This window comes from Triturus cristatus, chromosome 9 (assembly GCF_964204655.1).
Source record: "Triturus cristatus chromosome 9, aTriCri1.1, whole genome shotgun sequence".
Lineage (NCBI taxonomy): Eukaryota > Metazoa > Chordata > Amphibia > Caudata > Salamandridae > Triturus > Triturus cristatus.
The window spans coordinates 446,721,891-446,735,650 of record NC_140592.1 but is presented as its reverse complement, the minus strand read 5'-3'; the positions used below and the strand labels follow the sequence as shown (position 1 = coordinate 446,735,650).

Sequence of the window (13,760 nt, the reverse complement as noted above, 5' to 3'; positions counted from 1 at the left end):
CCACAGTGTCCTTGCGTAAAAGCTGCTGTATAACAGTAAAGAATTACACGGTGTAAGTTTTCAAAAAAGTGTTGTATAAATAGTATTTTTCTCAATCCTCATCTAGGGCCATATTATCAAGGAACGGCGATAATGGGCTTGATAATATGCCCTTGTGAATTCCCATAGAAGCCCAGGCTCTCACCAGAACCTGGGCTTCTATGGGAATTCACAAGGGCATATTATCAATCCCATTGTAGCCGTTCCTTGATAATATGGCCCCTAAAGATCTAAATACAAAAACAAACAAGAGAAGAGCGGTGTTGGTCTTAGGACAACTGTTCTGGGGTCAATTCTGATAATGTTTTTCAGTAGTGTTCCACCTCTTACAGTCCTACTGCTCGGAAACTGTCACAAACATACAAAACCTTATTGTAGAGGGAACATACAATATCCTTCCATGCAAATTCAAAACAGTTCAGAACATAATTTCCATCTTCTGTTTTAAATATGTGGAGAGAGCCGAAATTATACTTTTCAAAAATAACATCTTTATCAGTTCTCATCAACACTGTATACTTCCAGTCTCTCAACCACCCCATTTCGTCCTGTCAAGGACTTCATCAGGGTTAGCACTTGTGTGTGTAGCAATCCAGAACAGCTTAGCTCTTCTGAGTAAGAAACAGACCAGTCACTCCCTAGTTTGAATTTTGCACTTGGGCATATGGTGGTCCTAATTAGGCTAGTTCCTATGAGTTTTTGAACAGCCAGTCACTACCTAGTGGGATCTGTCAATCGAAGTTTGAGTGTTGTGTTATGGTGTTGGAGTAGAAGATGGACATTTCTTTTCAACTGTTTTGATTTAGTATGGAAGGACAAAAACTAATTGATAATGAGTGTTCCTTCTACAATAAGGTTTTAAAGATCTAAATAGCTTACATTCTTGTTACTGTGATCAAATGTAATTGTAGGGGAGTTTTACATTGTCGTAAACAGTTTTCACCTCATTATACAAAAGTTGGGGCTAATTATGAAAAATTACCCCTAATTATGTGATATGGGAAATAGCATTTGAAAATCCATTTTAGAACAAAATGTTTCCTGATGTTCATTTTGAATGAGAAGATGTAATTTGCATTGAAAAATAGCCCCCAAATCAGAAGTACTGGAAACACAAGGCACTGTTTTCTGGTCACTCACATTGTTACCGTGCTGCTGCACTATAATTTTGCTACAAACACAGTGTAATTATACAATGTTGCATAATGGTGTAATAACTAGAATTTATTGTATGACGCATAACACGAAATTTTCAATATTATGCAAATTACACCAGCATAATTTAAATTTCACCAGGGCCTTTTAAATTATAGGTACAAGTTGCCATTAAGCCCTTTAACAAATCCTAAAAAAGGCTGCCAGATATCATCTATAAAATGAAGCCACAGTCTTTGCTGCTGATTGTATGGATTGTTTGGGTTGACAATGCAGTCATGCTCAAGCATATCAACACAAAGCACTGCTAGTGTTGGTGCAAAACACGCATCCAGAGCAGTACCTTTAACAAAATCTTTATTAAAGTTATTTTGGCACAGATAGTGATCGATTCAGTAGACAATTTTTAGTGGTCTTGATCTGTATTTGAGCATCTCTTTCTAATGACTATGTGAGCCTGTACTAGGGGGATGTTGCAATAAACTGACTGTACATCTAAGTGACAAGGAACTCAGAATTGGGATCTTAAGTGAATAATGTGATCTTGTTAATTGTGCCCGAGCTATCCCAGACAAAAGCATGGGTACCTTTTACAAACTGTTTAAGGAATAATTTGCAGGTTTACCAAAACATTGTAACATTGAACCACGGCTGGTGAGGATGGGTTAGCCTAGCAGTTTGTGTTTGTTATTGTTTAGTTTGGGTTTCAAGTAATGGTAGAAGTGTGATGATGAGTGAGATTAGGAAATTCGAATTCTTGTTGGTTAAATCAACACTTTTTGAGTGCCAATTCTGTAAGCCTCTGCCTTACTTCAGGTAAATGATCCTTTACTAATCATGTTGTATTTTTGAATTGATAATTGGTTAAGTAATTCCTGCTCATAATTAGATTTATGAACAATTTCTACACCTTTATCCACAGGTTTTATAATGATATCATCATTATATATGGGCAATAGTCTATATATAACATAGGCTATCAGGTATTTCAAAGACTCCTTTCCTTCTTTGGTTAGGTTAACCCTCATATGTGGGTCTTTTCTAGTTGTTCAACATGATTGGAGACAAGGTTCGCAATAGTGACCAACTCATTGTGAATACATGAAAGAGAGGGGTTTAAAAGAGATAACAATTCATAACATCACTATAAGGATCATTGTCATTAGTAATAAAAAAAAAACTCTTCAGTCTGCATCTTCTGAAAAATCCCTTCAGATATAGTTTTGTTCATAAGGATCTAGTCGGCATGACATATGAAAGGCCCATACAAATTACCTGTGATTCGACACCAAAGAGGACATGTTTGGACAGATTAAAGATAGAGGAATAAGTGTTTTAGGGGTTTTGTGGGCTGACACATTGCAACTGGTGGTAATTAATGCAGTATTGGGTCCTCACCTGCCTTTCCCCTAGGGTGTATTTGTTCTTCTATCAACCTGACCCTCTGTCCTGCGGCAGCCTCTCCCTGAAAAAGGTTACATTTTTTTGTGTTGCTGTAGTGTTCGGAGTGATCTTTGTACCACTTGTGTAGTTTGTTGTATGTTGTTATTGTTTGTGCTTGTTACTAGATTATAGGTGACGTGTATTAAAATAACACAGACTGGTACAGAAGGGATTTGGAGGGGAAAATAGGCATTATTGCCAAATATTTCATTGTGATTTGTGCGTGATAAGCAGTGAAAAATAATTGAAGCTACGGCTCTTCTTCACATGAATGAGTCATGTTTTTCTCTATCTGCCAAGTTAACATACAAGACCTATGGCCCATGGATAATCCTAAACTGCTGTGGAAAGCATGGTTGTTGGTGTAAATTAGCTCAGGGGTGGCAACAGAAAAAGAAGATATTTTAGCACACGCTGGATGAGTATGGCTTGTATTGTAGTAATGCCAGGAAATGTTAAACAAGGCGATCAGTGGAGCCAGTTAAATGTTGCCATGTTGCCCAGAGAGGGAGACAGCAGAGATGATGGGGTAATGCTCACAAAGCACCTGCCTGATGAACATGTCTACTGTTAACATCTTGAGGGTACATCTCTGGAAAGACTGAGGCTGAGCACAGAAAATCCAATAGACAGCTATCAAATAGTGCAATACAAACATTGCAAGGAGGGAAAGTAGCAACATCTAGAAATCTAGACATGCATTGTCTGGAAGAGTTTGCAACAAAATGGTCCAAAAGCATGTGATGATGTATTCCAACAAGTGGACCTAGCTTTCGGTAAACATGTTTATCCATGTTTAACCTGAGAACAATTTTAACCAATGAACTGATAGCCGATGTTCTCAATCACAGAAGCTTCCCATAAACATTTGGTCAACAAAGAAGAGAGTAAAACACTGGATACTATCTCCTCTCACCAGTTTAACTTATAAATTCTTGTTGGCAATTTTAGGTATTGTCTACGGTACTGGGGAGCGATGGAGGCATCTGCGTCGCTTTGCCATCTCCACCCTAAAGAACTTTGGCATGGGTAAGCGCAGCCTGGAAGACAGGATCAAGGAAGAAGCCCAATATATGATTGCAGAGTTTCAAAAGTCCAAAGGTAAGCAATTACAACGTAACAAAAATTGTTGTATCGTCATCTATCATTGTGCTCTATTTCTGGATGGAGTATGCTAAAGTAGGGTAGGGGTTTAAGGAAGGGGATACATAAAAAAAAATAACAATGATGGATAGTAGCATTTTGCAAAATACTGTTCAAGCCAAGGTAGACTGGAAGAGCCAGCCTAATATGCAATAAAATCAGTGTACGATTGAGACTCACGCAGTACAGCTTTAATGGTTTTCTGTGTTGCTTCATAAGGGTGTGGCCCATGCCAGGATGTCCATTTTGGACACATATATATATACAATTATTCTAAATTGGTCACATTTAAATTATTAGTGGTGATCTTCACCATCTGGTACAGAGAAAAGCACTCATGTATCAACATAGTACATCATTATACAGTGGTACATCTGGAAAACAAAGAGTAAAATCAGTTGTATTTTTTTGCATTGAATTAATGCTATAGGCATGTGAACATGCTTAAAAAACGCAGGCATAGCATCATAAGCTCTGCACCTTTTGCTGCTGAGGTATGCAGTTAACGTTTGCAAGACCTGATTGATGTCACAAGCTAAGGATAGTTTAAAAGGGAAGGGTTACAAAATTTAATCAGATGCCTCAAAAACAAGCATTTGGCAACACTAATAGGTCTTGCTTGCCATAGTTCCTTCTAGTTATAGCCCTATATAGTTCTGTAATATGTTTGGATACATACACAGAGAATAGATATCCATGGAGCATTCTGCTGGCCCAAGTGACACTGTTTGAATATGTGAATATTGAATATTATCAAATTCATCATCTCTGCTCTTCTGCATTATTACTACGTAGACACAATGCCCAACACCTGACAAATGGAAAAAACTAGGGATGGACATAACTGGCATAATTCTCTCTAGAGTAATTACTCATAATTACTGCAAAATTACTTATAATTATGCATCATTGTGTGAAATGCATAATCCAGCATTTAGTACAATTTTTTAGTGCAAAATCGGCCAGAGGGTGCATTTTGTGCTAATAAAATAGCACTAAATGCAACAGGACAAGAACAGTAGTAGCCAGCAGCCACTAGCTGTCTCTTGGGGGCAATTATGATGGCGGGCGGATCTCCACCACCCGACCGGCGGTGGCGATCCGCTGACCATAACTCCCCGCCCATTTACCCCCCGCCATATTGCCAAGGTGGGGGGTATCCCAGCGGATGGAAAGTCCGTCCGCCGCTTTTCCGCCGGTCGGCATTCCGCACGATTGCCGGCTGGGCGGAAAAGGCCCACAATATGGTGGCGGTGCTTTGCAGGCACCGCCATCCATATTATGATGCTGCCGGTGGGTATGCCTTTCCATGGCGGAGACTCCGCCATGGAAAGGCATACGGTAAATCACTTTGCCCCCAGGAGGTTGGGGGGTGAGTGGCTTCACTATAGTACCCCCCTTCATTGCCACGCACAAGGTGGCAGACACCGCACAGTGCTTGTTACATTGTGCATGGCAATGAACAACATGCCACTTTAACATTGTGGCGGGTGCTGCTTACAGCACCATCCACCGCAATGATAAAGATGCTGGATGCGACCGCCAGGGTGGCGGTCGCATCCTAATTGGCCTCGCGGGACTGCCGCGCCTCTGGCGGTCGGTCCCATTCTCCGATACGGTCACCCGCCATCGTAATGGGGCCCCTAGTTTGTTGTGACTCTGCTCCTTCAGTAAGATTTTTGCCCCAAATTACTCTTAATTACCCAAGCTGGAGTTATTGTGTAATTTTGTAATTTCGCATCATAAGAGTATTGCGTAGTTACTGAAATGATTCTGGTATATTAAAAATTTGACCCACACCTAGAAAAATCTTGGTGATGGTCTTTTTAATAGGTCAAAAGTAGGGTTGCTGCACAGCTGGCACAGGTGGGTGCTCCCTGGAGTTGTGACCTTATGAATCCACCCTCATCATAGATGTTCCACATCCAATGGAAAAATCCTAGCTGGACGACAGGACCTAACTCTCGGTAAGCAAGGCGTAACGTCCATCAGACCTCACCACCCCCTTTAAATGCCCACTGCCTAGTTTCCCATGAGACAGCCCTTTGAACTGACGCTGATGGCACTAATCTGCCAGCAACAGGTTCCAAGCCCATTCCAAATGATTGGACCATGAGCTATTAGTGGCAAAAATATCGAAATCCAAAGATTGCATCAAAAATATATTGAGAACAAACATAGTGTCTTCCTATACTTTGCATGTAAAGGATAAAATATTGACTACAAAAATGCAGCAGACCAAAATATTGTCATATAATAGATAAGTATCTGGAAATTTTAATAATATACAATATATTAATTTAAAAAAACATATTCACTTAGAACAAATTGTTGCATTTGAAAAAAATAATAATAAAAAATTATAACTTACAAACATAAAATAAAAATATACATGTTATTATCAATTAAATAATAACATCATATATAAACACGTAATATGAAGAAAATTATTATCAACAAGCCTACCTCCCTCTCCCGGTTTCGCGAGTGCGCGTTACCGTTAACTTCACCGCAGCCTGTTGAAGGTTGTTGTGTCTCCTTAAAGAAGCGCGAAGGAGCGCTGAATATTGAACTTTATTGTTTCTTTGTCAAAGAACACTACGCCAGGACTTGGGATAACGCTGTAACTTTCGGTCAAACGTGCAGAAACTCGGCAACCCGCATTATCGTCTCATTGTGGGAAATTAGCCTTGAATAGAAGGGAGTTGGACACGCAGAATCCGGTCCGCTTTTTGTGTTTAGCCATCGAACTTTGACCAAAAAACTCCTGAGGAGAAATATCGGCTGAGACTCTGGAACCTTTGAATTTTGTAAGGAGTATTACGGTTTTAAAGAACTGCTTAAGCTTCGCTGTCAGTCCTACCTGGCGCAGAGTTGCTGGTTTCTTTCACCGTCGCCCTAGGAGGGGCTGCTTGCCATTGTCGCTGTGTTTGGGGGCGCTGCTGAGGGGTAAAGGCACTACTCGGGACTCCGTATCCCAGGAGCCCGTGGATTGTTGCACCTGTGCTTTTTCCCCGCCCACCTGCCTCGGATCATTGAAAACACCTTGCGGAACCCGCTGGCGCGGGTCCCGCTTCGCTGTCAGTCCTACCTGGTGCAGAGTTGCTGGTTTCTTTCACCGTCGCCCTAGGAGGGGCTGCTTGCCATTGTCGCTATGTGTGGGGGCGCTGCTGAGGGGTAAAGGCACTACTCGGGACTCCGTATCCCAGGAGCCCGTGGATTGTTGCACCTGTGCTTTTTCCCCGCCCACCTGCCTTAGACTTGTGACGCCCTATAAAAGTTGTGACGATAACCGCTACGCGGTACGCGAGCGGGACGCGCCGGACGATGCCCGGACAAAGGGCGGGCCGTCCCTCTTCCAGCGAGTGTTCGGAGTAAGTCGACGGTGGAACCGTTAATCGAACATTGTCGCTTGTGTTGTTTATTTAATTATAACACACCCTAAGAACCAATTAGTACCGTATTATATGGCTGGGAAAGGGAAGCGTGCCACAGCTCTTACAACAGTGTCTGGCACCATGGACCAATTCATTACCAGAGCAGTCTCGGTAATAGAGCATGAAATTGCCATCACTGAGAGGCGTCTTTCTACTGATCCCATGCACGCAAGACGCTCCTCATTAGGCCTATTGGCCCAGTCTAAATCGCCAACTAAATCAAGGGAGCAGATTCGGGGGGGACACATCCTTGCTAGCTTAGTCTGAAACGCTTTCCACTGTGTCAATATCTCCAGATAGGTTGCCTGTAGCTATCGCTATGATCGATGGTGCATCTGCAGCGTCAGTAACGGCCCCACCTAATGTTAAAGCCACTCCCCCTCAGACAAGTGCTGCGACCAAACTTTCTAGACCTGTTAATTCTAAAAGGAAAAGGGGTGGAACCATGGAACGTACCAGGCAGGCGAAAATGCCCAAAACATCTAAAAATATTGCAATGCCCGACATTTCGTGTACCCAGGAACGTTTAAATGTGGAGGACGCTAGTACAAGTACCCCTTTTTTGTTAGATAGTAGTGACATGATCTCCCAGCTAGAACAGGCTGTCCGATCCTTAATTTTACCACTTCTAGAAAGGGTCAAGATAGTTACTGAAAAAGTTGATAGGCTGGAACAAACCATTTTGGACAACTTTTGTTCATTAAAGAATGTTGTCAAAATGTCTACTAGAGACATTGTTAAAACTAGTTGCCCCCATATTGTAAACTCTTCGACTTGTGTACCGCCCCCATTTGAAAAACATACTTCACTACCCAACACAGGTTTAGGTACTAGCTCATTTAATTCTGTGACCAACACCCACCAGTTGCCAGGGCGGGAGGGAGGGACAAGCAAGGAACCTACGAGTAATCACTCAAAGCATACTGTGGAAGGGAGAGAAGTTGTTAATCCTGTTACTCCCGTAAAACCTTCATGTCCACCCTTAGTCCAAATTCATTTACCACCTGAATCCCTCCCGTATGTAGTAGTTTTAACTGGTGTCCCAGAATTATCTCTTAGCAAAACTGAATCTTTTCAGGAGTTAAAAAATAAAGTGAGTCACTGGCTAAATACAAACAGGCCAATTCCAAACAACCTGATTGGGAGAATTTTATTTGTAAGAAGAGTAAAATGGGTAGGCTCAAGCATTAAAAATATACAGGGTGATTGCATTATTGTTAATTTTGAAGATACTCGAATCCCGAGGTTTATCACTGACCATACATTATATGGGCTTAGATCAGGGATAGAGGTACATACCCTACACCATTTTTATGACGTAGGTCCTCGATATTGACACTCAAACCGTAAGCCAAACTTTACATCTCTCAAAGTTCGAAGGGCAAATGAATGTGACTTTATTTGCGGTCGTGATGTTGTCACCCCTGTTTTAACAGGGGTGCCTACTTCACCCAAGGTTTGTTCAACGAGCCTCCGCAGGACGAGTGGGAAGCTAAGTGAGCCAAGTCAGGCCATCGCACACTATGGCATACTGTTGGATAAAAGACCAGGCACCTTGCTATCTTGGAATCTAGCTGGTATTAAGACCAAACTAGACTCTCCTGAATGGGTGGGTTTTGTCAAAAAACCTGACGTTTGCATTCTGCAGGAAACATGGACCTGTGAGACCCAGTTTCTGTTGGGCTACCTGAGCTTTTACGTTCCAGCGACTAAGGGCACAAAAGGCCGCCCTATGGGCGGATTAACCATTTGGGCCCGACAGGATTTATTCTCTAGGGTAGTTCTGATCGATACGGGCTCCCCGGATATCCAATTAGTGAGATTAACTTCCGGTTTAACGCACACAATAGACATTTACAATTTATACCTTTGTGGGACAAAAGGGAAAAGGTCACGGGTACTGGACACTCTGACTAGTCTTATGAAACTAACTCGAGCAATAGGGATATGATTGTTGCGGGTGACTTTAATGTTACATTTGAACCCCTTCTAGATCCGGACTCCGATTGGGGCCTTGACCCCGAAGAGGACCGGCTGTGGGGAATACCTGCCCTGCCGCTTTCTCCAATTAAAAGGTGGTCTACGGTAGCAGTGCAGGTAAATGCACTATGCTATGAGAAAGGCCTAAGGGTCTTGAATGGAAGGACCCTAGGGGACAAGAATGGTGCATAAACCTTTGACAATGGCCGCACAGTTAGTAGGATCGATTATGTTCTCTGTTGTATGAGGTTGTGGCAGCACATTATTGACATGGTGGTTGTATTAAGAGCCGAGAGTGACCACAACCCTATTTGCATTACCCATAGTTGGTGGGGGGATTGGAGCATGGCGAGAGAGGAACCTCAATCGGGTCACCCTGACCGTGTTCCTACCAATGACATGCGAAGACTCAAGTGGCCCCAGGTCAAGATTAACGCCAAGGTCATCGCTAGCATTGATGATGAGCTCGCCCAGACTATTGTAAAACTGGAAGATGTTCTGGTGACTAAAGAAGGCAGCGATCAAGTCACTAGACTACATGAGTCCTTCTTCGAGGGACTACGCAGTTTTTTTTACAAGCCAATAAGTAAGGGCAATAAGCCACTCTTTAAACGCTTAAGATGGTATGATGAGGATTGCAGACGAGCCAGAGGCAATTTGACGCAAGCTCTTTCTAGCGGGAGCAAGATAACTATTCAAATAGCTAGACACCATTATAAGAAGTGTCTTGCTCAAGCCAAAAAAAGATGGGATGAATTGTATTGGTCTGATCTGAAGGAGGCATGCTACGCTAGGGATTCCAGATTGTTATGGAATGTGATTAAATGGAACAGAGGTGGCACGCCTGATAGTCCATCTAACCATGTTACTCAAGAGGACTGGATAGGGTATTTTAAACCACAATACGCATGTAATCCTCTATACAAATGTCTAGGGCTGACATCGTACGTTTTTTATTCGCATGGTCCCTTTAGCCCAAACAACATTTTAGTAGCCCTGGCCTGTGTAGCTGCTGGGCGGGCACCGGGTTTGGACGGGTTCCCATCTGATCTCTTCCTTAACAACAAGCCCGGATGGAGCAAATATATCTCACTAGTGGCTAACGCTGTGGCTGAAGGGGCTCCTGTGCCCAAATCTTGGGGGTGCGCAATTATAATTCCCATTTTTAAAAAGGGAGATAAATCCCTCCCAGGATATTATAGACCTATTAGTCTAATAGACACAATCCAAAAGGTCATCGGGAGGATGGTCCTGAATGTGCTATTGGATTGGATCAAAGACAATAGGATACTCTCCTGTTTTCAAGCTGGATTCCGTAAATTTACCAGCACGGTGGACCAGGTGTTCCGCTTTGTACAACTGCACTGGAAAGTAGTAACATTAGGCAAAGGCAGTCTCTATGTCGCTTTTGTGGACCTAAGAGCTGCCTTTGACCTTGTCCCTCGAGAGCAGTTGTGGGGGGTTCTCGAAAAGCTAGGGCTTTCCTTGGAACTTCTGACCTTAATAAGGCGGCTTAATGAGCCGAATTTTGCAAGAATTCAGTGGGGAGGCTCGGGGGACATCACCCCCGAGGTCCCGGTTGAGCGAGGTGTGCGCCAAGGATGTGCCATGGCACCCACGCTCTTCTCCCTGTACATCAATGGAATAGTAGACTATATGTCACGAGTTAACACCGATGCTCCCAAGTTGGCTGGAGTGAGCACTCCAATATTGATGTTTGCTGACGATAGTCTTATTGTATCCAAAACTCCGAGTGGCATGCAAAGGGCATTGTTAGTTTTTGAAGATTTTTGCAGAAATTATGGCCTAGAGGTGAATGTGACCAAGACTAAACTTATGGCCTTTAACCCTCACCCAAGTTATAGAGATGTTTAATTTTTTTCTTAAACTGTAATTTTTAGTTTGTCGATATGTTTAATTTTTTGTCTTAACTGTAACTTTTAGATATTTAATGGACGATTTTATGCATTTTACAAGGATTTGATTAGTGATAACTGTGTGTTTCGTATATGTTTGTGTCTTCTATGAATTTTTAAAAATTCGAATAAAGACTATGATGATGATGATGATGATGATGAAAATTATAAATAATAATACAGTAAAAATACTAATTATAACTAACCATATTTTAAAATATTAAATTATATATATATATATATATATATATTCACAGAAAAACTAAAGGTGACAGTTACATTATAATTCAGAAATGGAATTTAAAAAACTTTGAAATTTATTGAAAAAAACAAAAGTTACAGGTGCGTTATAGTTAGGCTCAGGTTTCAGTCATGCAAAACCAGTGAAATTAAGCAGATATAGTTACCTGAGCTAACTCTAACTCGTGTCCCCTGCAATGCACAGCTTATGACCGCACATATTACATCACTCATGACATGGTCAGTGACGTCACTGATATCCTCACTGGTGACAACTCAAATGACATCACTCATGACGTTATCAAGTGAGTGTGTTTTTAAGAGTTCATGGGTGTTAAGCTTTTATAGTAACCCACCACAAAATTTAAATTTGTATCTTAGGTGCACTACTATTGAGTGATACTACTTCTAACATATATTAGGTGAGTGGCTGTGTGACAGTATCCTTGTGTATGTGGGTGTGTAAGTGGCTGTATGGGTGCATATGTGGATGTGTGAGTAGCTGTGTGGGAGAGTGAGAAGTTGTGTGAGTGGCTATATTGGTGAGTGAGTGGGTGTGTCAGTGGCTGTGGCTGTGTGGGTGACTGAATGGTTGTATGAGTGAGTGACTCAGTGTGTAAGAGTCTGGATGAGATAGTGGCTGTTTGATTGGGTGTTTGATTAAGGAAGTTGGTGTGTGAAATGGCTGTATTGGAAAGTAAGTGTCTGTATGAAAGGCTGTATGAGTGAGTATGCGGATGTGTGAGTGCTAGTTTGGAATAGTGAATGGTATGTAAGTGGTTGTTTGGATGTGTGAGTGAGTGTGTGAGTGCTTGTATGGGTGAGTGAGTGGCTTTGTTGAAAGGCTATACGAGTGAGTGAGTGGGTGTGTGAATGGCAGTGTAGGTAAATAAGTGGGTAGGTAAGTAGCTGTATCGGTGGGTGTGTGGATATGTGATTGGCTGTACGGGTGTGTGACTGGTAGAATGAGTGGCTGTATGGGTGAGGGAATGGTTGCGTGAGGGGCTGTATGAGTAAGTGAGTGAATGGATGTGTGAGGGGCTCTATGGAGGAGTGTTTGGGTGTGTGAGTACTGGTATGGGTCAGTGAATGGGTATGTGAGTGGTTGTGTGGGTGTATGAGTGGGTGTGAGAGAGGTTGTATTGGGTGTGAGTGATTCTGTAAATGATGTCATCAGTGATGTCATTTGAGATGTCATAAGTGATGTCACTGACCAAGTCATGAGTGATGTAATATTTGAGGTCATAATGAGTGTTTTGCAAGGGCGTAAGTTATAGTTAACTTAAGTAACTAAAACTGCCAAATTTTACTGGTTTGTGCGAGTGAAATCTGAGCCAAACTGTAATCTCCCTGTCATTTTTGTTTTTTTCTGTGAATTTCTTAGGTCTTTTTTTAATTCTTTTCCTAACTATACCGTCATTGTAACATTTGTTTTTTAAGTGAATTTCTATGATTTTTTAACTAGTAGTCGCATTTGCAGAATGGTGGAGAAAGGGGGCTGGGCCTCCAACCAGCTCTCAGAAATCCCACGGTAAGGGACCTACTGGATGAAACAGTTGGGCTTCTTGCAGCATCTAAGAGGACTTCATCCCCCAACCCATAGTGTACCAGGAGGCGGGTTTGCAGAGTGACAGAGAAAGGGGAGGTGGTCTCCATAGACCTCTCAGCATTCCCACTGTGTGTGACTTTCTTGTAGGTAATAGGAGGGGTTGATGGCTCCCAAGAACCCTCTGAGCCAAGGGGACTTTATCCCCAATCAGTTGTGCACCAGGAGGTGGGGGCATGGCCTCCGACAACCTCTCAGCAATCCCACATACAGAAAGAGGGCTTGTTTGCCCCCAAGGAGCCTCAGCAACCAAGGAGACTTCATACCCCAATCAGTTGTGCACCAGGAGGCACGTTTTCAGAGTGGTGGAGAAAGAGGACGGGCATCTGGGGACTTGCGGGTTCACTTTAAAAAAGTATATATTTATTTATTAGGCGAGTGGGGCCACGTGGCACTCCTTCCTTAGGACGATTTGGGCACTGGAAACCCCATGCCCAGGGCCTGGCCTTTATTGTGGGTGCCATGGTCCCACCCATGGCACCCACTCACCACTGATGGGTACTGCAGGGGAGCCTGAAGACCCTCACAGTTCCTGCTGGCTCCGCACCTCCTGCGGGAGCTGGCATTGCTTTGACACAGAGGGACCTGCTAAACGTTCAGATCCCTGTGTGTCAAGGCGATTGTCCTCTGTTTCCCTGCCCGCATCTCTGTGGGAAGGGAAACAAAGAACACCTCAGCTCTCAGCAAGTAGGAATACAGTTCCTGCTTGCTGACAGCTGAGTTTTTGCACTTACCCCCAGTCACAGATTTGGGTTAAATCTATCGTTCTTTAGCTCACTTAGCCACCCCGGTTCAAACACA

At 42.7% G+C, this 13,760-nt stretch overlaps 1 protein-coding gene across 1 annotated transcript in view; it reads left to right on the top strand.

Annotated features, from left to right (window-relative positions):
* The window catches only part of LOC146798112 (cytochrome P450 2G1-like), a 1,220,160-nt gene that overhangs the window by 965,330 nt on the left and 241,070 nt on the right, over window positions 1–13,760 (top strand). The window contains exon 13 of the mRNA XM_085625336.1: window positions 3,589–3,738. Within this exon, the coding sequence (XP_085481462.1) occupies window positions 3,589–3,738 (150 nt within the window). The remainder of the gene's footprint in view (window positions 1–3,588; window positions 3,739–13,760) is intronic.